General features: G+C 37.9%; 1 protein-coding gene across 6 annotated transcripts; it reads right to left on the bottom strand.

The window, feature by feature from the left end:
- Positions 1-6137: 6137 nt before the first annotated feature.
- On the bottom strand, positions 6138-10141 carry LOC148803248 (ubiquitin C-terminal hydrolase 12-like). Of its 6 annotated transcripts, none has more exons than XM_088896865.1 (9): positions 10022-10141; positions 9683-9822; positions 9387-9560; positions 9088-9235; positions 8539-8759; positions 8216-8432; positions 8017-8125; positions 7806-7921; positions 6138-6400 (listed from the first exon to the last, which is right to left on the bottom strand). In XM_088896865.1, the coding sequence occupies exons 5-9, from the start codon at positions 8580-8582 to the stop codon at positions 6344-6346; spliced, it is 543 nt and encodes a 180-aa protein (XP_088752991.1). In that variant the 5' UTR covers positions 8583-8759; positions 9088-9235; positions 9387-9560; positions 9683-9822; positions 10022-10141; the 3' UTR covers positions 6138-6343. The 6 variants fall into 6 exon arrangements, with proteins under 6 accessions (XP_088752991.1, XP_088752989.1, XP_088752988.1 ...); XM_088896863.1 differs by having other exon boundaries at positions 9088-9316; positions 9951-10107; XM_088896862.1 differs by having other exon boundaries at positions 9951-10107.
- Between the last annotated feature and the right edge of the window lie 14746 nt (positions 10142-24887).

Raw genomic sequence — 24887 nt, 5'->3', positions numbered from 1 at the left:
TAACAAGTCCCTAAAATCTGCCCAGGGAAAGAAAGAGAGAGATTGCACGAATGAACCAAAATTCAAAAGGAAAATAAAAAAGAAAAAAAACCATGATATTCAAGCATCTAACAAGTCCCTAAAACTATCTCAAACATCTATTAATTATTGCAAAATACAACCAACAACAATTCTTTGTCTAATTACGAAAAAAAAGCTAAAAAAGGTATTATAAAAGATTTATTAAATTTAGGCAAAGCACATCAATCTGAACCAACTCAGATTACAAAGAAAGAGAGTACTTGCCTATCAAAATAAAATTGAGAATCAAAAGCATTACCTGGTAACCTGATTCCATCATCACCAACAAGAATAATAATCTCCTTGGCCAGGCTGGACTCAATATTTAGGGCCAATGGTTGGGCTGGGCTCGTACTTGGGCTTGAATATGTTCTTTTGCAGGGGTGGAGCTAGGAAATTTTCATGAGGGGGCCAAAACCTAAGGTGGAATTTGGGGGGCTGGGGGGAATAAATATGGATGGTTAAAGGAGGGACACCCCATTGGGGTGGAGAGTGGGGGAGGGGAAATTTTAGGGGTGCAAGTCGGATTGTCCTGAATTAACAGTTTACACTGTTTCGGGCTTAGGCTTCAGGTTGGGCCTATTGAAATTTTGACAAAATCCCAACCCTAACAAAGCCCAGCCTGAACCTGGCCTAAATTAGATTAATATTTTTTTAACTTAATAAAATAATAGATGTTTATTAATGACATCATTACAAATAATTAGATATTTAGCAACAATTATGAAAGAGGGATTTTTAGCAAATTTTTTTAATATGAATAAATAAATAAAATTATTTAACTTAATAATATAAATATATAAATGATTAGGCAATAAAATAAGAGAAACAAAGAATTAAAATTTCCTAGTCGTGCTTTGGGCTTTATATGAGGGTCGGCCTCAAGCTTAAGGTCTAGGCTTGATGGCCAGCCCAAGCTTTTTGCTGATATGAAGGCAAAGACCGACTTGAACCTGGCACAGCCCGTGGACCGGTTTAATCCCAACTGAGACCTAACCTATTGATAGCCCTAAATATTAGGCTCGGAGAGAGAGAGAGAAATAACTTATTAGTTAAATAAATTATTAATTACTTGAATAATTTAGTAAATTAAATAAATAGAAATCTAATTTACTTAATTTATTAAAACAAATAAATGAATAATTTGGATTAGAAAAATAAATAAGTAAAATTTTATTATTGAGATGGGACAGGTACAGGATATCCCACACCTTGTAACAAAAATACACCACATTCTAGCAATCTTGAAGGATTCTCGCTTTCAAAATTCTGCATGCATTAAGATCTAGACATTCTAGGGCATCATTCAGCTTAAATGATCACCAACCGAATTGTGCAAGTCATCTCTAACCTTCACTCAATTCGGTTCTTGATTAGCAGATCCGAATTTCTAGAGTCTTTCTCAAGCACTCTAGAACTTCCAAGAATCAAGAATAGTTCAACCAAACAGAATTAAGATTGCCTAAATTCTTTCTCAAGCAATTCAGACATTACAAAAATCAAGATCAATTCAGCTAGCAGTTCTAACAATGAAATTTCTCATCAAGAAACATCAAGATTGCATCTAATCCATTCGAACGAACCTACCAGCAAAGACATCAGCCATAAACTGACCATCCCCCCTTATTCTCACCATTTATTGGATGAATTTTTAGGAGGAAAATGCTATGAATAGTCGGGAAACTTGTGTAAGTATTCTGATCAATTCCTATGAACTACCATTCTTATCGCATACATAAGAGCCAAGGAAGGGGAGAATATGAAATTCTTCAAGTTCCAACATTCACTTCCATTCAATATATAAATCAGCTCCTTGACCGCCAAAATTAACCATCACTTTGCTAGGTCTCAAATCTGTCACTGCACCTCATTGAATGTTCAACTAACTTTTGTCCCTTTGAACCTCAGCCGTCACCGAATTTTTTTTCTTTTCTTTTCCCTTTTTTTTTGGTGTGAGTGCATTTTATGCTCCATGTCACACGGGGTATTTTCTTCTTTCTTCTTTTTTTTTCTCTTTTTTTTTTCTTTTGGTGTGAGTGCATTTTATGCTCCATCTCACACGGGGTATTTTCTTCTTTCTTTTTCTTTTTCTCTTTTTTTTTTTTCTTTTGGTGTGAGTGCATTTTATGCTCCATCTCACACTGGTCACAGGCTTGAGGCAGATAACAATACTCGTATTCCAACTTGCTAGTTTTACTATTCAGCTCGGAATAGCGGAGTTGGGACTAAACTCCTATCATAAACCGCTAGTTTTACTATTCAGTTCATGACAGCGGAGTCGATTGGACTTTGTCCTTTTTTTTTTTTTTTTTTTCTTTTGCCTTTTTCAATTGTTGAACCTCATGCATTAGCAATTCAGATATGGACTAGCTTGAGTGATCATTAATAAATCAATCAAGTGCATCATACACATGAAGGTAGTTAGGGCTGGTCATGATGAAAGTCATATTCAGCTCCCTTAACTTAATGCATTGTGCTCAGTTGGATCATTCACAATAATAAAAGCTAACACATACAGTGGTCTCCCTCAACTCATTGTATTCTCTCTTTGAATTCACCTAATAAACAGCAATGATCTCCAGGGGATTTTCAGTCTATTTGGCCTGTCAATGCATGTATATAAGTGTTGGGCTGATTGAAGTGCATAGCCACAGTCTAACTCCCCCACACTTAAGATGAACATTGTCCTCAATGTTCCTAGTGTTAGAGACCAACAATAAATCGGAACTTATTTGGGCTAGATCTCTTTTGAGTGAGATTAGGGTGAAATTAGTCTAACTCCCCCACACTTAAGATGAACATTGTCCTCAATGTTCCTAGTGTTAGAGAGCAACAATAAATCGGAACTTATTTGGGCTAGATCTCTTTTGAGTGAGATTAGGGTGAAAGTAGAGGAACCTATGATGTTATACTATGACAATCAGGCTGCAATCAATATTGCCCACAATCCAAATCAACATGATAGGAAAAAACACATTGAAGTTGATAGACACTTTATAAGAGAAAGGATAACAACCGGAGAAGTTTGTTTGCCTTATGTCTCTTCAGAGTTGCAACTGGCTGATGTTCTCACTAAAGGGGTGGCAAAGAACAAGCTTGAACATGATCTATGCAAGTTGGGAATGTGTGACATTTACTCCCAACTTGAGGGGGAGTGTTGAAGATTAATTAGTTTTATGATGTTTTTCTAAGTAGATGTTTTATGTTAGTTGTTAGATAGGAGGTGGAGACCATAGTAGTTATGTGAGTCCAAATTTTATTATGTTTTTGAGTGTTATATATATTGTTTTATGTTTTGCCGCCCTATAAGGGCATAATTGTCTTTGTACTGTTCTATTATTTTAGTATAAATAACAAGTGAAGGGGGCGGCCAGATTATTGCTCTCTTTTCTTTTCAACTTCTCTTTTTCTCTTCTTCTCCTTCTCTCTTCAAGAAACTACTTTCTTTCATATTATTTTTTAGTTCAGAAGATTCCTACTAAGACAACTCAAGACTGGAGTTACAGCAATGAAAAAAGGAAATATAAATGGTTGACCAAGGACATGGAAGTTCAATGCACGTGAATAAAAAAAGTGTTAATTCTTTTATGGATTATCTAGACAAGGGGTGAATAGGAATTCTATTTTTTGGGCTCAATTGTAACTGTTGTTGTATTTTGGGTGACAGTTGTGGGGAGTTAAGATATTTTAGTTCCCCTTCCATGTACTCCTTTTTTAATCATTTAATGAAATCTCATTGTAACCGTTGTTGTATTTTGGGTGACATTTGTGGGGAGTTAAGATATTTTAGCTCCCCTTCCATGTACTCCTTTTTTAATTATTTAATGAAATCTCGGTTATTGACCAAAACAAAATATATATGATTGCAAAACAGACAAAATCACCTAACTGTGAATTGTATCTATTTTCCTATTAAATGGCGTCCCCAGAAAGTAATCTCGGTATCTATAAAACACTTATCTAAACTAAAATTCCAAATAATAGTCATAAGGAGATTTACATAAAACTCATTCAATTAAAGAAAAAATCAACAGATATATAAATCAATAATAGATATATAATGACACCCCCTCTGCAAGCATGCAAAACTTACCTGGATCTAAGATCATCAAAGGCTTATACTAAAAGATTGTATCCTTGTGAACTTTTGACATATATAAAATTAATCAAATTGGGGATATAATAAACAGGTAAAGAAATTGATAATAGAATAGTCTACTACACCTGCTTTCCATGTACAATGTTCAAACCAATTAAAATTAAAAGTATATATAACAAAACCTAAAACATTCATTAAAAACCATACCATCAATACAGACGGTTTTACTGATCAAAAGCAATGCTAGAAATATGTTTTGGTAAAGGCATTAATGGAAATATGTTGCTGGCTGAAAACTTGTAATCCAACCAAAACTACAAACTAATTAAGGCTTACCAAGAAAAAGGGGAAAAAAAGTCATCATAAAGAATGTAAATTTCTCCTTACATGGTCTCCTGTGATTGTAGTAGTTGCTTTGCTCAACAATATTAAAAATACAGAGCTATAGAAGTTATATGAGCAATAAAACATGTGCTCCATACATACTTTAAAGCTATTTACCAATATAAGAAAATTGTAACTTTAAATATCACTTTTAGAGTTACAATATTTGCAACCACTTCCTCAAGATGATAATGGCTAATTCAGAAAAAACAGCAACCAACAGTTCACACTGAACGGATACAAAGGTCATGGCATTCACTTCTTGTATCTTGTTTGTATCTAAACAGATTTGATGCAGTAGCCCTGACTTAGGATTCAATGGTTGTGCCATGGTTGCCTACAATTGGCAGCCGGTGTTGTCAAAGGGTTGACCAAAACAGTGGGCCAGGCTATAATGGTTGCAGGGTTCATCTAAATAATCCTTTGTTGAAACAGTGAGTTAGGATCTGGCCATGGTTACCATGTGCATTGTCACTAGTTCTAAGGTGGTGGAGGAAAGAAAACGCTTCAAGTGCTGTTTAGTGGGCTGCTTTGTGGAAGAAGTGGGACATTGTAATAGGGCTGCAAGTCACACACCTGATTTGAAGAATTTAAAAAATTACTAACCCAAGCCCGTCCAAGTTGCACCCCCTAGATTGCAGGCAGGTGGTCCAAAAAATGGGGAAACACCTCGGTGATGAGGGTCAAACATCTAGTAGGGGTTCTTTTCCTCTTCGTCTTTCCCTTGAGCAGGGAAGCAGACACATCCAAGGTCTCCTCTCAATGGTGTAGGTGTGCTACTAAACTACTGGAGCTTGTGTGCTGGAGTGTCCAATAATGACACTGAAGAGGTGGAAGACAATAGGTTCCTGTGGCTACATATATATGGTCTTTCCCTCTTCTTATGGAACCTAAAAATTATTAGAACGATGGTAGGGGTGCAACTTGGGCAAGCTCGGCTTGGGCTTTTGCAAAACATGAGTTCCAAGAAGGCTTTCAAACCCCCACCAACAATGTTTTTAAAATTGAACCGGACAATGAACCGATCGGGGGTCCGATTGCCAATTCAAGGTTCGACCATTCGAACTGAATGGATGGCCCGTTTTGACAAAAAATAAATAAATAACAGACAAACCGTTGGACGGTTCGACTACTTGGGTCAGTGGTTTGCTGACCAAATCAACGTTTTTTGGGGAAATAATGGTTCTGGGGTAAAACAGAACCGGTCACCTGACTAGTTCCTAGTTTTTGCAGTTTGATTGTCCAGTTCGGTCCAGTTTTGAAAACCATGCCCACCAATTTCCCTAGGTCATACCTAGCTCATAGAAGCCCAAGCCCAATACCAAAAATTAAAAATAAAAGACTATAAAACCTAAATGAAAAGTTAAAATGCAAAACATAAGTTCCAGGAAGGTTTTCAAGGCCAACCAATTTGCCTAGACCAGACCAAGCTCACATAAGCTGAAAGTGGTGATAGGATTAGCTTGAACTAAGCTTGGGTTGGTAAACTTGGGCATTGACTTTGATTGTACTAGGCCTAGATTTAAGGTTTAGGTCATGGGGTCAGGCCTAAACTTGGTTCAACCCCCCCCCCCCCCCAAAGTTATAGGTCATATTTGTTTCTGCTTCATAATAACTCATAGAACATAAGAGTAGAATATCATACATAGACAAGAGATAACAGCAGAAAGTACTCATAGCCAAAAACGCTGGAACTGCACTGGTATACCAAACTCTTTTGCAACCTCCTCCCTGTTGACAGTTATATTAGGTTGACAACCACCAAATCATCAAGGAAAGACCACAACTCTAACAGTTATATTAGGTTGACAACCACCAAACGCTGGAACTGCACTGGTATACCCCCTTTCTAGCATCCTGAAAGAATCAAATAGTAGTAGTCCCTTTAATAACCATCTTCAAGCAGCATACTTAATCCAATCCAAATGAAAAGAAAAGATAAATAAAAAGATGCTAAATGTCATAATTTTTTGTTCAATTACCAGAAAAAAAACTAAGACAGAAAAAAAAAGTTTCAACTATTTGAATTACATTATGTGAAAAAAAAAATGTGCATCATGCATGTCAGTATTTTAAACCATGGTCATTGGAGAAGAATGAAACAAGAGATATAGTTTTAAAATCTGTAACAGCTAATAATATGACAATACTAAAGACATTTCAAAAGAATGAACATTTAACAACATTTTTTTGATAAATGAACATTTAATAACATTTTTTAATAATAAGAAGAATAAAATAAGGCTTTCATTAAATATAAAAAAGGTTACAATTTCACATGAATGAACACTAAATAGCATTTAAAAGTGGGTCAAACTCAAGTCAAATAGATTTTTCCTTACTACAAGACTAAAATAAATCAGGTGTAAAGACTTGTTATTCCAAAAGAAAAGCTACCAAATGGAAGAAAAATAGAAAAGAAAATAGATGCCCAAGAAATGTTTTAAGGACTCACAATTTAAGGGCCCATAATTTGAAAAGGCTAGAAGAACATGGATTGTAGTAGTAACTAGTAAGAAATGATTTAAGGGCTCATAATTTAACATGTATGAAACTGAAGAAAACGGAATAATGAAACAGGATTCATGTAGCCAACCCCATATGGTTGAAACTTGAAACAAGGCTTAGATAATGATGACTACAACAACTATAACAATGTTCTCCCTTTATCCTCTTGTTCAATTTCTGCAACAAAGGAAAACTATTTCATTTGAAACTATTTCTATCTTTCAAATCAGAGTAATCCACTCAAAGAAGGCAAAAGCACAAGGGAGGAATACCATGACCTAATGAGAATGGAAAGAGCTTATTAATAAACTGTATAGCTGGTGCAATGGCAAAACAAGGGGCAAATGGGATTCAACTATTTTGCAGTCAATTGTCTGAATGTTGAATGTAATGAGAAAAGGAAAGGACTAGGTGGCAAATACTAGTCTAAAGCTAAGGAATATATGGCATGTATTATATGTGACATTTTTTGTTCCATGTTTAATAAAATTTAACAGTTACCCATCAAATGAATAAGATAAATTAATATGCTATCAATGGTATTGTTAGCATTTAACGTACCATTTGCTTGGGGAAAAAATAAAATGCTGCATTTTGGAGGGGATGGGAAAAAGGTCATCAAAAATCAAAAACAACTAATTGCCTTAAGATTTATCAAAAAAACAACTAATTGCCTTGAGCCACTTTTTATTCACGTATTTAGACACAGAAATTCTATAAGCTTTTCACATAAATTGTTATCCAGCCTTTATACCTGTAGCCCATGTTGCTCAGCATGATACTTGTTATCACCTTCAAGACGTTCAACTTCTACATACTTATCAAAAAAAGCATAAACATCTTTACAGCCTTTGACATCAAGCTGAAGATCTGTCATTTATACATGGGCACTTCAGCACCACAGGAGATTGGCAAGGGCAATAAAATCCATTCTACAATTCAGATTGAAATTAAAACAAAAATACCATAAAATGACTCCTTCCTTGTAGACTTGTAATCTACATTGATGCATTCAATGTAGTTCATATGGTGCCCTTCAAATAATTGCTGTATTGTACCCTCTACAACAGTCCCCTGAACACCCAAGCAAAAAATCAAAATCAAAATAGTCCTGGCAATGAGATGAAACTTTCTAAAAAAAAGATTATGTTCACCAAAAAACACCTTCATTTTGTCTTCAAGCTTTTCACACAAAACCCTATTAAGTTCCTGCACATCATGCTGCATGAAATAATCATGTGTCCCATCCAAAAGACTTGGTAAGCTCTTTTGTTGCAACACTGTTGTCACTGTACTGGAGCTTGTAGAATAAGCTCTGCAGAGCCAGAGGGATACTTCCCGATGGTATATCATTCTCAGTTGTTGGCATGTGGTATACAGCCTGATATATAAATTCCAGACAAAAAAAAAGGTTTTCTTCTTCATAAGATGATAAGTTACCCTGTACTAGATAAAGAGAATTTCTGCATGTATACTAAGTTTCTAACCTTTCTGAAGGAATATGGTACAGAGTCTGGAGCAGAGAATTCATGTAACAGGTTGCTCCTTGGTTCTTAAGTCCAACATAACCCGTTTCCTTTTTTGAATCATATGTCCAATAATCCACAACCCTACGGACTGCAACCTCAGCTTCAACTATACATGTATCATTCACAAGATACCCTCTACTTGGGTCATATAGCTCACTGAGAGGTATGAATGATGTGCACTACAACAGCACCAAACATGTAACTTAACATTGTACTTAACAAGCATATGGTATCGACTATTGTACAAGCAAGGGCAGAATAATGAAATAAACAAAGATAGCAAACTCCAATCTTGTTTGAAGTTTACAGGCTTTATCATGCACTTTTTAGATAATCTTCAGGGTTCATATGAAAAGAACCTAATAGAATATTAGGTTAATAGGTTTTACTTCTTTGTACTTTGGCATGGAACAGAATACTGAGAAAACTATCAAAAAACTAGTGACAGGACCAAAATATTCTTGAAAACTGAAAAGAACTAACAACTGAAACAACATGTATACTTACCCTTCTATGAAGTCCTGTGTGCCAATATTGACTACTGTACACCCAATAGCCTTAGCAGAAATGAGGGATAATGTAAGATTTTCATTCCTTTCCCAAGGGTTCAGCACCCTCTTTGTATTGATTGCCCGTTCATCGGTGGTCCCAGGGACTGCCACATTGATAAGTTTACTACATCACTCTACTTAAAATCCTTAACCCCAGTACCAATTTCTCAACCCAAAACCATAAACTGCATAAAAAAAATGAATTCAAATTCAACGGTTACGCATTCAAGCTGCAGATCCTATAATAGTACTCACCCGAAGGAAGACTTAAAAATCCTCTGCCTCCTCGTCCATGTCCCGATACGATTCAAGCAAACACGCAGCCCTCTCTTCCTCAGTCAAAGACTCTCCAACGGTTTTCAGCTTCGGCGTCCTGGAAGGCAAGTGTCTAATTGTCACTCGCCCGAGCTCCCTCCTCATTGAGAGGAGCTGCAGAAACCAGTCGCCAACGTTGCAGGTTCAAATGCAAGACCAAGAAAACAGACAAAACATCGAAGTAACCCACAAACAAGAAAGCTACTTGGGTTTTAGGGTTTTTGAGGATTACTCACATAGGAATTCAAGCTGCGAAGCTCCACCTGAGTGAACTGGCTCTGGAGCCATGGATCGCCATTCGCAGGTAAGTCTGAGGAAATCGAGTGGTTTTGTTCTCTATTTTCTCTTTTCTAGAAGCATGATATCGACCTCTTCTCTGAATGGAAAACACCAACTCTTTTATAGTAATTACTAGATGATCACGTCGATTAATAGGGATTTAGACCGTTAAAAAATCAATTTAAAAGACAGGGCAAAGCGTAACAAAGGTTGCAGAATAACTACCACGATTCTTACAACGCTATGTTTAAAATTCTAACAGAAAGAAATGAGCGGTGGTGGCCTTCGGCAATTACCACGTCCTTCACCTCCATCCAAAGCAGCCGGACAGAAATACTTATCAAAACGGGAATAAGCAGCCAGACAGAAAAAGAGACGGAATTTTTAGAACGTCCGAAACCTGTTGATGGGTCGGGCTCGGGCTAGCTTTTGTCAAAATTCTAATGGACCCGGCCGGAAGTCCAAGCCGAGATAGTGTAAAGTTGGGTCCCAAGCCTGGATTATGAAAGTCCACGTTCTGTGCACCTGTGGGTTCACGGGATATTTGAACCCGCCAATCACAAGCGACCACATCGGCATTTCGAAAAAAAACACTAATATTTACGGGTGTTCAGCTGTTAGCTGAACAAATCCGGTTCAACCACCCACGAAAAGACTATGGGTTTTATTTCGAGGAGGGGTAGTTTGGGTATTTCTTGACAATAAAACTCAGAGAAGGTCTATTGCACATGCTAATACTTCACTACTTCCCATTCATACCAGGAGCAGATCTCATAGACTACCCTCAATGGTAGACCCAACAGACGGTCTACCGTCTTCGGAACTATCCACGTTAAGGTGGGGACTGGGGAAGCCCACACTACCCGATCGAAGGTCTTCACTCTTCAAAGATACCGGTCCGGTTCGATTTGATCGGTCCAGTATAACCCGATTAAACAAAAGAACTGAAAGTGTCAGCTGGACCAGTCTGGTCTTGCCCACTGGTCAAGCAAGTACAGTGTTGGCGCTTTCAACACCCACGAGGAGGCTCAGCTTAGCAGATTGACAATCAGGTCCAGCCGGGTTTTCGGAAAAGAATGATTTTGTGTTTCGGTGTAATTAAGGTGCACGGTTTTATCGGTATCTGATTATCTGTCCAAAAAATCCGGATTATCCAACGGTAACGTAATCATGCAATAATATGGGGAGCTCTTCTTTTTTCTTTGGAACGATGAGAAAATAATTCATGACTTAATTCATCAATCCTTGCGCCATCCGAATGAACCGGTAATTGTGCATAATTTCATTAATAGTTAAAAAAATGATAATTTCAGTATTTTTATCTAAACTCATTATAAAAATATAAATAACCAAAGTATTGTGTGTTTGTAGATTTAAATTTTTTATTTTCATTTTCATTGTTAATACATGTCTATTAGTGTTTAATATGATAAATGTATGGTATTGGATAAGTGTACAATTTTTTGTATTTTCTATTCTTTTGTTTTTATCAATTTGTTTAGTTTTTATTGTATAATAATGACATCATTTGTTAACCATTTGATTTGAAAGAAAAAATATCTCATTTTTGTGCAACTTTAAAATTTTTATTATATTCTTGTAATTTATTTAAAAAAATAGTTATTGTTTATAACACTTATCTTTTGTTTAATGTGATAAATTTATATATTTAAATAGTTATTATTTAAATATGACACCATTGGTTGACCCATTTTAACCAAATAGTGGAATCATTAGGGGTGCAAGTTGGGTGGGTTTGGGTTGGATTTAAATTCAACGCAAGCCCAACCCCTAAGCCTAATTTGTCAAACCCAAATCCAACCAGATTGGAAGTTGATGCACTTAGGTTGGGCTTAAGCCAAGACCAAACTCATGTTGCTAAATCAGCCCATACTATGAATAGGAAAGGTCAAGGCGCTCGCACATGTATATGAATAGGAAATGAGCAAAAATGTAGCTGATCCGTCTCTTACAACTCAAATCCATCATTTGTTGGACTGTATCGTCCATTTGTTCGTATAAATACCCCAAGAATATAGATGCCAACGGAAGTTGATGACCGTTGGCAGGGAGCATGGCAAGCGAAACCAATGTCGTGCACAGGCCATAATCGGGCAACTCGGGGAAGAGAAAATGGGATGCAATGTACAAAATGAAAGCAGCGAGATGGCACTGGCTATCTGCCCCCTGTACCATCACATCCCCCCTACCATGGGTCTCAAACCAATACTCCACCCATGCCTCGAGTGGCATCTTACCCCGGGCGGTTGACTAATCAACTTGGGCTTTGAACATGGGAAACTGTAGGTGGTGGGCAGACACCAACCCACCAACGGGTAATGCCAACAAGGCAACAACGTCTTCTACGGTGATAGTGAATTCACTAAATGCCCCCATAAATGTATGGGTCCGGCAACACCAATACTCGAGAAAGGGCATCACATACTTTACCCCCTCTTTGCTGGGAAGATCCATGTAACAATCCACAAAACAGAGGAGCTCGGCATCTTGCAGCAGACGACAATATATTGGATTTTCCAACACATAGCGCGCCCAATCCGAATAACTCACCAGGGACTTTGAGGTATCGGTCCTTGGTTCCTTACACTTGAATGACATCGACTGATCCAAGCATCTGTAAAGGCACATCAGTCACTACCGTCAACGGCATCAAAAACCCCACCCACACCCCTTGCTACTGGCATAGGTGGCCAAAAACCCTTCCCACCGTCGGCCACCCTGGCCACCTCTCGCTCGAATAGCATCTCCGTTGTATCAACAACTCTAACGAATTCCACGAACGGGCACTCAATGTTCTTTTGGTGAGGAGCCATGGTCAAAGGATGAATGAGCAAGGAGTAGAATAAGGAAAGGAAACTGATAGAGAAAGAAAGCTAAAGGCAGAAACAGAGAAAGCGAAATGATCGAAAATAACTGAGAATATAAAGGGGAACTATAGAATGCGTATCACCCTTTTATAAAACCCTCACAAGTGTAGGGAATGCCAAACGGTGCCGGGGAAGACAAATAGACATGATTACAGTCTTTCAGCCAATGCTTAACGGAAAAGCAAGGTATATAAATTTATGACTATACCCTCAAAAGGGCGGGACAAAACAACACATTAATTTAAAGGAGGCACAATGTCAGAAACTGCTACTTTAAATGTTTAATCTCTTATCTGAGCCACACGCGCGGACAGTTTGCATTTATGAAGATACGACAGTGAGGAAATGTTCTAATGATGACTACCATGTCATCGACACATAACATCTTTCCCGTCCCATTCAACGGTAATTGAATAAGAAAAGTCACAAAGTGAAAAATTACCAATTCACACTGTATATCCACAACAGACACCACTTCGACAAACACAGGGGGTTGAACACCTATACTTTACTGTTTTTGCTTGTCTTTTGACAATTTCCTTCCTGTCATTAGGCAGAGGGCTTAGAACTTTGCTAACAAACCAAGCATAGAATTGCCTACCGATAGAAAGAAAATTGTCAAAAGATAGGGGGGCTGAATCATAGAATGGATGAAAAACTAACCCAAAATGAACACCCAAAATCCCCATCCGAAGTTATCAATAAGCCAAATGCATGACTGCTTGTTGACTAGCTCGTAGTTTGTCAACAAGCAGGGGGCTAACAAAAGATCCAAACGAATTTTCCCTTACCCGCAAAAGATCCAATCAAAACGGGAACAATCACTAGGAACGCACAAAAAATTAGCATGCCACTGACCCCTCTCTACATTGATCCATCACAAAACCTTAAGGAAAATCTGAAGGCAAAATGCCTATCAGTAAGATTCCACTTACTAATGATAAGTAGGGGGTTAATGTAGGTACATAGTGATCGCTCAGACCATCAAAGTACAAAGGATACCAAATTGATACCACATGGACGCTTGCGATGAGTTCATAACTCATCAGTGTCTTGCGATGAGCTTATAACTCATCGGACATTTGCGATGAATAATATATGACATCACACGATTGTGACAAATTCGTACTTGAGATGGGTTATGATGAACTATGGCTAGCATGAACCGGCGATGAACTTTAAACGTGTGCGGTTCTACGATGATATTCGGACGCGCGAGGAGTTGCAATGAATTTGAGACCATTACAGAACTACGGGATCACTGTAGACAGGGAATAAATATCGGTTACACGTGCCTCTTTAAGTTACACACGTGATAAAGCACCATGTGGATCTAATAAAAGTGCACCCGGTAAATGTTGATGTCACCAATGCCATGTTGGTTAAATGGGTCACGAAAGGAAGTAGCATACACGGATTATGAGAATCCTCGGACAAAAGGAAAGTTCGTCCTTAAGTGATCTCATAAGACACATGGCGAAACCCTAGCAGTGCTCCTTAATAACTGACAACAAATCCAATATTCCCTTTCCTAGTGGGAATCAAATACTTTTGGCTCCTTCTTTTCGGGACCTCGAGATCCCTCCTTATAAATGAGGGTTCATCTCATAACAAGATCTTCATTCCATTACTCATTCGATCCTACCCTCTCTTATCATTCCCATTTGCCCTAGCCTCAAACCTATCTCCTGCCTTCGGTATTCCTTTGTCTTTCAAGGAGACCACTCTTACGTAGCCTAGCCACCTCACCTACACTTTCCATACTGCCCCAAGGTTGGTGTAGATTGGGGTGTAGTTCTCTTAACAGTGTGCGTCGTTCTTTTTTCGCACTTCCATAACTAGCTGAAGGTTTTAATCTCCATGTTCTCTATGCCTATCTTGTAGGTGGGTTGCATGCATTGCATGCATTGTTTGACAAAACTCTTATCGGTAACATGTTCATCGAAAACAAAGTGGGTCAATTTTTGAAATCGCATCACGTAAGCTAGAAGATCTTCTCCCGTATGTTGCTTCATGTTGTGTAGGTCAGCCATCGTTAGTCTTCACTCCAAGGTGAACCATTTTGACAAAAACCTTTTGGCCAACTCCGCCCACAAGTCAATGCTATCCGCGGTGAGGTTAACGAACCAGGTGTATGCCCTGTCAAGGACTTAGAGAACTCTCTGACTTTCAAGTATTCGTTGAAAGCAAAGAACCCAAGGACATCCTCAAATTTGTTCACATGCTTTGGTGGGCTTCCTTTATGCCCGTCATACTGTGGCCACTGTTAGGGAGGGACATAACCAACAAGATATAAGGTTTATAGAGGATCCCGTTAGAGTAGGGCTTTTGTAGGACAAGTGAGGACTGGGCTCGGCTTTGACTCTTCGCCACCAGTCCTTGGACATACTCTTTTAATTCGTCGCGACTAAGTAGTGACTCTGTTACTGGGTCAATCTGAAGAGCGACCCGGGACTATCTGATGGTGGGTTGACTGGTCTGTACGGGTACAGGGTTGACTCTGGTGGGTTGCTCAACATGGCGGGGTTTAAATTGGTGGAATGGTGGCTGGTGGGGACAGATGCAGGAGGAGTGGCTAGGGTGAAAGGGGACTATTCAGTTCTGGCCATTTGCTGGAGGAGAAGTTGCAGAGTGGCCCTCATCTCTTGTTGCATCTTCTGCTCTAAGTGATCAAAATGGGTCTCAAACTCGTAGACCTTGTTTGAGAGTATTTCAACGTCAACCTATTTGGTTGACTGCACACCATACTGGTCCTTAACTTTTGGGTTAACATTATCCTTAGTGTTGTCATGCTCTTCAGGGATGGGAGAGAGGTTAATCCTATAAGCAACCATCCTCTGTGATTAAAGAACTAACCAAAGATTCTAATGTAAGTGTGGTGGTGAGGCTACGTACGAGGGTCTCTTTGAAGGACAAAGGAAGACTAGGTGCAGGAGGTAGGCAAAAGGCTATGGTAAATAAGAATGATAAGATGATGATTTTGTTATGAAATGGACTCCTATTTATCGGGAGAGATCCCGAGGTCCCGAAAGGAAGGAGACAAAAGCATTTGATTCCCACTGGGAAAGGGAATATTGGATTTGTTGCCAGTTTGTCAGGGAACACTACTAGGGTTTCACTACGTGTTTCACAAGATATCTCAAGGATGAACTTTTCTTTCGTTCGAGGATTCTCATAATCTGCGTGTGCTACTTCATTTCGTGACCCTTTTAACCAATGTGGTGTGAATGACATCATTATTTACCTGGCCCGCCCTTATTAGACCCACAGAGCGTCCCATCACACACGTGTTTCTAGCATTTGTTCCTAGTTCGCAGTAGTTATGTGCTTATCGTGGTTCTGTAATAACTTTGAAGCTCATCATAGATCTGCATGTGTGCAAAGCTCATCACAAGTCTGTGTTCGCTTATGCGGGCCAAAGACCATCACGACCCATTTCAGGTATGATTTTATCGCAATCATGCGATGAGTTATGAACTCATCGCAAATGTGTGATGAGTTATTGACTCATCACAGGAATCTATGTGGTATTACTTCGACACCCTTTGTGCTCTATTGGTCTGAGTGACCACTATGTACCTATAGACATTGCTGTGCTTTTGTCACTTCCGGTTGGTAGGGCGGTGTCTGCCCATCATTTCTAGTTTACGGAGTTCGTCCCTGCCAACCTGTCTAATCTTTGTGCGGACTTGATGAAGGAAATCCAAGATTTCAAATCTTAGGTGGACGAATCGACTGCCCGTGGGAAGATGCCAATAGCCAAGGTGGCATTATGGTCTGAAGGGGAGACAACTTGTGTCACCTTGCAGCTTTTGTTCTCTATGTGACATTTTGTTTTTTGTTCCCAAGTACCCCGAATTATGGCTTACGCACAGTGCTGATTCCCCTTATTGTTATTGCTGCTGGCAATCATCAACTATCGCTGGACTCCATGTTTTTGGGTTATCTATTTTACCAGATGGATGACATTGTCCATCAGATGATGGATCCTAGCTACAAGCAGTGCCGAAACTATGTTTTTGCCCCCTTTTTGTTCATGTTCTCCTGCGAGCATCTACAACTAAGTGTTACCCCTCGCCGTTTGTCCCCAGTGACTGTTGCCATCGCTACTCTAGAGGGGGGGCTTGTACGAGGAGTCCGCAATTCAATGCCATTCTACATTGGTGTCAATGTTCTTGAGGACGACGACCAACAATGCATTGTGGAAGCTGATAGCCCTCTTGCCCTTGTGGCTCATCTTGTGCTATGTATGGCCTGGTGTCGTTGTGTATCTTGATCGAGCCGGTGAGGCGCAAGTGGCAGCTTACCGTCCTGACCAGCTTCTCCGATAGTTCGGATATGATGTTATGGGCTCACAGTTTCTGAGATATTTTGGTGAGGATGTGTTTTGGAGACGTCGGAATGTGCTGGCATTTCCAAATGTCTCCCGATTCCCTATCGCAGGTTTCGAGAGGGTCAAGCAGTGCGAGTCCTTGCACTTAACATATATGTGCTCATTGTTCGGTGGGATGTAGAAGTTTATGGCTGCAAATACCCATCCCCGTCACGTCATGGCTCTTCCTCCGATCGGGTCATGCAGCGGAGCAGAGGCGAGAAGAGGTCCCTTCCTAGCTAAGTTCTTCACCGGTGATAGCAGAGGAGCGCGAATTTATGGGCGTTGTTTGGCAAGGTAAGAGTCTTGCCATCGAGGAGGGTGAAGGCAGCCGACCCCTTGCATCTAAGAAGTTTAGGACGACAAGGGTGCCTCGCTTTTTCTGACTGTCAATACCAGGGGAGGTTCGTGAAACCAGGTCCGACTTGTATCATCTTAGGCTGAGGAGCACCAATTTAGGGGTTCTCCATGGGACCACCTTGAGGAGGTTGTACAAGATCCTCTAGCCCCAGCTTCTGAGTCAAGGGAAGTAGTTAATGCAGAATCGGTGCAGTCTGCAATGCAAGTTCCTCCTGGAAAAGTTGTTTTTGTTCCTATCGCCAGTGGGTGGGTAAAGAAGCTTGCTCCCCGTCCTCGTAGGAGGGATTTTGAGAGGGTTGGTGTGGTAAGTTTATACAATTTTTGCGATGTGTTTAGGTTACTATTTCTTTTACTATGTGTGCTAACTTGTACTATTTTTACAGTCCATTGTACTGAAGTGGGTGGAGGTCAGTGAGACTCACCTCGAGGTTTAAATTCCACAAGTCCCGCCTGAGGGCATTGTGGGTGAAAAAGATATGTGTCGTTTAGATATTTATTTGATGTTCCATTGTTCTTTATTTCCTTACACTAATTGCATCTTGTTTGTTCTATAGCAGGGAGTTCTCAATGTCAACATTGCTGATGTGGTAGTTTCGCCTGTTATTAGGTGTTTGGTGCAAGAGTTGAAGTCTCTTCAACTCCCTCTTGAAGGGCAAGAAGCAACTGAGGAGCATCCCATCGGCTTGGGAGATGCCAAGGCCGATGAGAAGGGGAATGTTGGTGACTCTGCATCGGTTGCTCCTGTGCGAGAAGAAGAAACTCCTATGAGCTTGCAGGAGCAGCCCCCCAGTAGTCCGGTGGGTCATACTGAGGGTATCCAAGGGGATCAACCAACAGTTAAAATGCCAAGACATCACTTTGGGAGTCCAATGGATGTGAATCATCAACCCAGGAGCCAGACATTGTTTCAGGGCAGCCCACTAAGGAATAGCAAGAACCTATTGTTGTTTTGCCTGAGCAGGTGTGTAAGGCTACGGTGTCAGAATCTCATCATGAAGAGGAACATGTAACCACTAGCCATGTGGAGATTGGAGTTTGTGGAGATGTATTCGTAGTGCTTCCCTAACATTCTAAGGCTTCGGCGGTTTAACCTGTAAACTTGGAGACTCAGTCTAAAAGCGATCTTATGGATGTTGAGATATCATCGTCGCCCGAGGCTCTATCACATGACAAAAAGCTTGCATTGGTGCGCTAGGAGCTTCAAGAATACTAAAAAAAGCATGATGTCGTGCCTCTTGGCTACTACGTCGTAGATCTAGTCTCTATTCAATGTCTTCGCAAACACGAGAAGTACTTTTTTTCAAGCTTTGTAGCGAAGACCGCGACTCTAATCATTCAGAAAGGTTGGCTACCAAAGCAGAAACCTGACATAATAAAATCAACCGATAAGAATCATGCTTATTTCAACTCTAAAGTCACTATTCTACCTTAAACAAACCCATTATATCTAGAAAAGATAAATCCAACCACTCACACTTATAACAGAAGCCTGGTAAGAAGTTATGCACATTATTTAACAAATCCATTTTAAATTATCGAGGCATTAACTAAAAAAGACCAACTACGCAAAGTGTAGCTGAAATCAACTTAAAACAACGCAAGATAATCCAAGCAAATGCAACCGATCAAGAAAAAGCCAAATTAAAGACAACAAAGTTGAAAGTAGAAACATGCAATTTTTGATGACACATTTTCAAACGAACCGATCCAGATACACGTGAAACAAACTCAACATAAATAAACTCATTTGGTAAACATCGAATATACCATAGGTTAATCAAAAAATTCAATCAAATCCCACAAAACTGATTCTAGCGAAAACAGGTAGAACCAACTAAACATTTTCCAAAATTGACCAAGCCTGCACTAACCATCCAATGATCGACATAATCTATACCCACTAATAATCCTTATAGAATTGTAAACTCCTTGTAGTAAATTCAAAGAATCCAACATACATAGATAAAGTAGGAATAAAATAATATTGATTAAATAGCAAACCCAGACCTACTCAAACAAACCAATGAACTTGGATCAATCCCTACAGTACCTTGTCAACGGTCTCAAAGAATTCAAAAGAAATATTTGACCTAAACAATTTAACCTACAAGAACTGGGCTTAATACAATTCTAACCATGATATTCTAAATTAAAAAAACCTTTCATATTTTGAGAAATTATCCACATTATTTAACAAATCCATTGTAAACTATCAAGGCATTAACTAAAAAAGAACAACTACGCAAACCGTCTCTGAAATAAAACAAGCCAAGATAATCCAAACAAATGCAACTTATCAAGAAAATTCAAATTAAAGGCAACAAAGTTGAAAGTAGAAGCAGAAACTTTTTGATGACTCATTTTCAAACGAACCAATCCAGATACAAGTGAAACCAACTCAACAAAGATAAGCTCATCTGGTAAACATTGATTATAACTAAGGTTAATCAAACCATTCAATCAAATCCCAGAAAACTGATTCTAGCGAAAACAGGTAGAACCAACTAAACATTTTCCAAAATTGACCAAGCCCGCACCAACCATCCAATGATCGACATAATCTATACCCACTAACAATCCTTATTAGAACTGTAAACTCCTTGTAGTAAATTCAAAGAATCAAACATACATACCCGAAGTTCATCACGATGAAAAGACCACACCTGCTTATACTATTGAGGCCGAAGTTCCCGTTGACATGGAGGTTCAATCTGAGAGTGGAGACGAGGGATCCAGGGTGGTACCGCCGATTGAAGGGTTGACAAACAAGGAAGAGCTTGTGCTGGTTCATGAAGAGCTCACGGAGTATTGTAACCCAGACCTACTCAAACAAACCAATGAACTTGGATCAATCCCTACAGTACCTTGTCAACGGTCTCAAAAATTCAAAAGAAATATTTGACCTAAACAATTTAACCTACAGGAACTGGGCTTAATACAATTCTAATCACGATATTCTAATTTAAAAAAACCTTTCATATTTTGAGAAATTATGAAATCAACTCAACTCCTTTAAAAAACGAAACCAGTTCTACTCAAATGAAAACAAAGCTAAGAAACAAGCATCAATCCAAACAATCCACCGTTTAAACAACCTAAAACAAAATCAAACAATTGAATCAAATCTCACATAGATGATTCTAGCCAAACCAGGTAGAACCAATTAAACATTTTCCAAAACTGACCAAGCCCTCACCAACCATCCAATGATCGATCAAATGTTGACCCACTATCAATCCTTATTAGAACTCTAAACTCTATGTAGTAAATTCAACGAATCCAACATACTTATATAAAGTAGGAAAACAATCATCACGTTTAAATAGGAAGTGCAGACCTACTCAAACAAACCAATTAACTTGGATCAATCCAAACAATACGGGTCAATGGTCTAAAAGAATTCAAAGAAATATTTGACATAAACACTTACACGTATAGGAACTAAGCTTAATACAACTCTAATCACGATATTCTAAATTAAAGAAACCCATCAAATTTAAAAAAATAGGAAATTAACTCAAGCCTAGAAACAAGGATCAATGCAAACAATCGCACCGTTTAAAAAACGTAAAACAACTCAAAGCAAAAACCTGACATAGTAAAATCAACCGATAAGAATCAGGCTTATTTCAACTCTAATATCACTATTCTACCTTAAACAAATCCATCATATCTAGATGAGATAAATCCAACCACTCACACTTATAACAGAAGCCTATAAGAAGTTATCCACATTATTTAACAAATCCTTTGTAAACTATTGAGGCATTAAATAAAAATGACCAACTACGCAAAGTGTAGTTGAAATCAACTTAAAACAACCCAAGATAATCCAAACAAATGTAACCTATCAAGAAAAAGCCAAATTAAAGACAACAAAGTTGAAAGTAGAAACAGACAATTTTTTAGGACTCACTTTCAAACTAACCGATTTACATACAAATAAAACGAACTCAACATATATAAATACATCTGGTAAACATCGACTATATCTAAGGTTAATGAAACCACTCAATCAAATCCCACAAAACTGATTCTAGTCAAAACAGGTAGAACCAATTAAACATTTTCCAAAATTGACCAATCCCTCACCAACCATCCATTGATCAACACAATCTATACCCACTAACAATCCTTATTAGAACTGTAAATTCCTTGTAGTAAATTCAACGAATCCAACATACCTTGATAAAGTACGAAAACAATAATCTCGTTTAAATAGCAAACCCAGACCAACTCAAACAAACCAATGAACTTGGATCAATCCATACAATACCTTGTCAACGGTCTAAAAGAATTCAAAAGAAATATTTGACATAAACAATTTAACGTATAGGAACTGGGATTAATACAAATCTAATAACGATATTTTTAAAGTAAGAAAACCCATCATATTTAGAGAAATTAGGAAATCAACTCAACTTCTTTAAAAAATGAAGCCAGTTCAACTCAAATCAAAACAAATTCAAGAAACAAGCATAAATCCAAACAATCCCACCGTTTAAACAATTTAGAACAAATCAAACAATTGAATCAATCCTCACATAATTGATTCTAGCTAAACCAGGTAGAACCAACTAAACATTTTTCAAAACTGACCAAGCCCTCACCAACCATCCAATGATTGACCAAATCTAAACCCCCTATCAATCGTTCTTAGAACTCTAAACTCCATGTTGTAAATTCAACGAATCCAACATACATAGATAAAGTAGGAAAATAATCCTCTCGTTTAAATAATAAGCCCAGACCTACTTAAACAAACCAATTAAATTGGATCAATCCAAATTATACCTTGTAAACGATCTAAAAGAATTCAAAGAAAATATTGGACATAAACAATTTAACGTACAGGAACCGGGCATAAAACAACTCTAATCACGATATTCTAAATTGAAGAAAACCATCCAATTAAAAGAAATTAGGAAATCAGCTCAACTCCTTTAAAAAATGAAACCAATCCAACACATATAAAACAAAGCCAAGAAACAAGGATCAATACAAACAATCGCACCATTTAAACAACCTAAAAGAACTCAAAGCAGAAACCTGGCATGGCAAAATTAACCGATAAGAATCATGCTTATTTCAACTGTAAAGTCACTATTCTATCTTAAAACAAACCCATCATATCTAGACAAGATATATCCAACCACTCACATTTATAACAGAAGCATATAAGAAGTTATCCACATTATTTAACAAATCCATTGTAAACTATTGAGGCATTAAATAAAAATGACCAACTACGCAAAGTGTAGTTGAAATCAACTTAAAACAACCCAAGATAATCCAAACAAATGTAACCTATCAAGAAAAATCCAAATTAAAGACAATAAAGTTGAAAGTAGAAACAAACAATTTTTTAGGACTCACTTTCAAACTAACCGATTTACATACAAATAAAATCAACTCAACATATATAAATACATCGACTATATCTAAGGTTAATGAAACCACTCTATCAAATCACACAAAACTGATTCTAGCCAAAACAGGTAGAACCAATTAAACATTTTCCAAAATTGACCAATCCCTCACCAACCATCCAATGATCGACATAATCTATACCCACTAACAATCCTTATTAGAACTGTAAATTCTTTGTAGTAAATTCAACGAATCCAGTATACATAGATAAAGTACAAAAACAATAATCTCGTTTAAATAGCAAACCTAGACCAACTCAAACAAACCAATGAACTTGGATCAATCCATACAATACCTTGTCAACAGTCTAAAAGAATTCAAAAGAAATATTTGACATAAACAATTTAACGTATAGGAACTGGGCTTAATACAAATCTAATAACGATATTTTTAAATTAAGAAAACCCATCATATTTAGAAAAATTAGGAAATCAACTCAACTTCTTTAAAAAATGAAGTCAGTTCAACTCAAATCAAAACAAATTCAAGAAACAAGCATCAATCCAAACAATCCCACCGTTTAAACAATTTAGAACAAATCAAACCTCACATAAATGATTCTAGCCAAACCAGGTAGAACCAATTAAACGTTTTCCAAAACTGACCAAGCCCTCACCAACCATCCAATGATCGACCAAAACTAAACCCCTATCAATCCTTCTTAGAACTCTAAACTCCATGTTGTAAATTCAACGAATCCAACATACTTAGATAAAGTAGGAAAATAATCCTCTCGTTTAAATAATAAGCCCAGACCTACTTAAACAAACCAATTAACTTGGATCAATCCAAATTATACCTTGTAAACGATCTAAAAGAATTCAAAGAAAATATTGGACATAAACTATTTAACATACAGGAACCGGGCATAAAACAACTCTAATCACGATATTCTAAATTAAAGATAACCATCAAATTAAAAGAAATTAGGAAATCAGCTAAACTTCTTTAAAAAATGAAACCAATCCAACTCATATAAAACAAAGCCAAGAAACAAGAATCAATACAAACAATCGCACCGTTTAAACAACCTAAAACAACTCAAAACAGAAACCTGGCATGGTAAAATTAACCGATAAGAATCATGCTTATTTCAACTCTAAAGTCACTATTCTACCTTAAAACAAACCCATCATATCTAGACAAGATATATCCAACCACTCACACCTATAACAGAAGCCTGGTAGAAGTTATCCACATTATTTAACAAATCCATTGTAAACTATCGAGGCATTAACTAGAAATCAACAACTACGCAAAGCGTCTCTGAAATCAACATAAAACTACCCAAGATAATCCAAACAAATGCAACCTATCAAGAAAAGCCAAATTAAAGGCAACAAAGTTGAAAGTAGAAGCAGAAAATTTTTTATGACTCATTTTCAAACGAACCAATCCAGATACAAGTGAAACCAACTCAACAAAGATAAACTCATCTGGTGAACATTGACTATACCTAAGGTTAATCAAACCATTCAATCAAATCCCACAAAACTGATTCTAGCCAAAGTAGGTAGAACCAACTAAACATTTTCCAAAATTGACCAATCCCTGACCAACCATCCAATGATCGACTTAATCTATACCCACTAACAATCCTTATTAGAACTGTAAACTCCTTGTAGTAAATTCAATGAATCCAACATACATAGATAAAGTACGAAAACAATAATCTCATTTAAATAGCAAACCCAGAGCAACTCAAACAAACCAATGAACTTGGATCAATCCATACAATACCTTGTCAACGGTCTAAAAGAATTCAAAAGAAATATTTGACATAAACAATTTAATGTATACGAACTGGGCTTAATACAAATCTAATAACGATATTTTTAAATTAAGAAAGCCCATCATAGCATTTATAAATTAGATAAAGTACCTGCACTTATAAGTTAGCCAAAAGATCATACCTGATGTCACCAAAGAATCCCTAGGGATGCTAGGGGATGTGTGAGCGCGCTTGGGGTGGCTAGGGGATGAGAGTGTGCACCTGGGGTTGTCAGGGAATAAGAGTGCACGTCTGGGGTTGCTAGGGCCTTCCTGGGGTTGTTATGGAATAAGAGTGCGCACTTGGGGTTGTCAAGGCTTTCCTGGGGTTGCTAGGGAATA

This window comes from Nelumbo nucifera, chromosome 1, assembly GCF_055504915.1.
Source record: "Nelumbo nucifera cultivar China Antique chromosome 1, China Antique-T2T, whole genome shotgun sequence".
Classification (NCBI taxonomy): domain Eukaryota; kingdom Viridiplantae; phylum Streptophyta; class Magnoliopsida; order Proteales; family Nelumbonaceae; genus Nelumbo; species Nelumbo nucifera.
This window is presented reverse-complemented; position numbering and strand designations above follow the sequence as displayed.

Excerpts from the sequence above, each read along its gene's own strand:
- LOC148803248 (XM_088896865.1), bottom strand. The coding sequence starts at position 8,582 with ATGAATTCTCTGCTCCAGACTCTGTACCATATTCCTTCAGAAAG. Across the intron at positions 8,126-8,215 it reads AGCTTGAAGACAAAATGAAG|GGGACTGTTGTAGAGGGTAC; the intron begins GTGTTTTTTGGT and ends TTGGGTGTTCAG. Across the intron at positions 7,922-8,016 it reads AAGGAAGGAGTCATTTTATG|ATCTTCAGCTTGATGTCAAA; the intron begins GTATTTTTGTTT and ends TATAAATGACAG.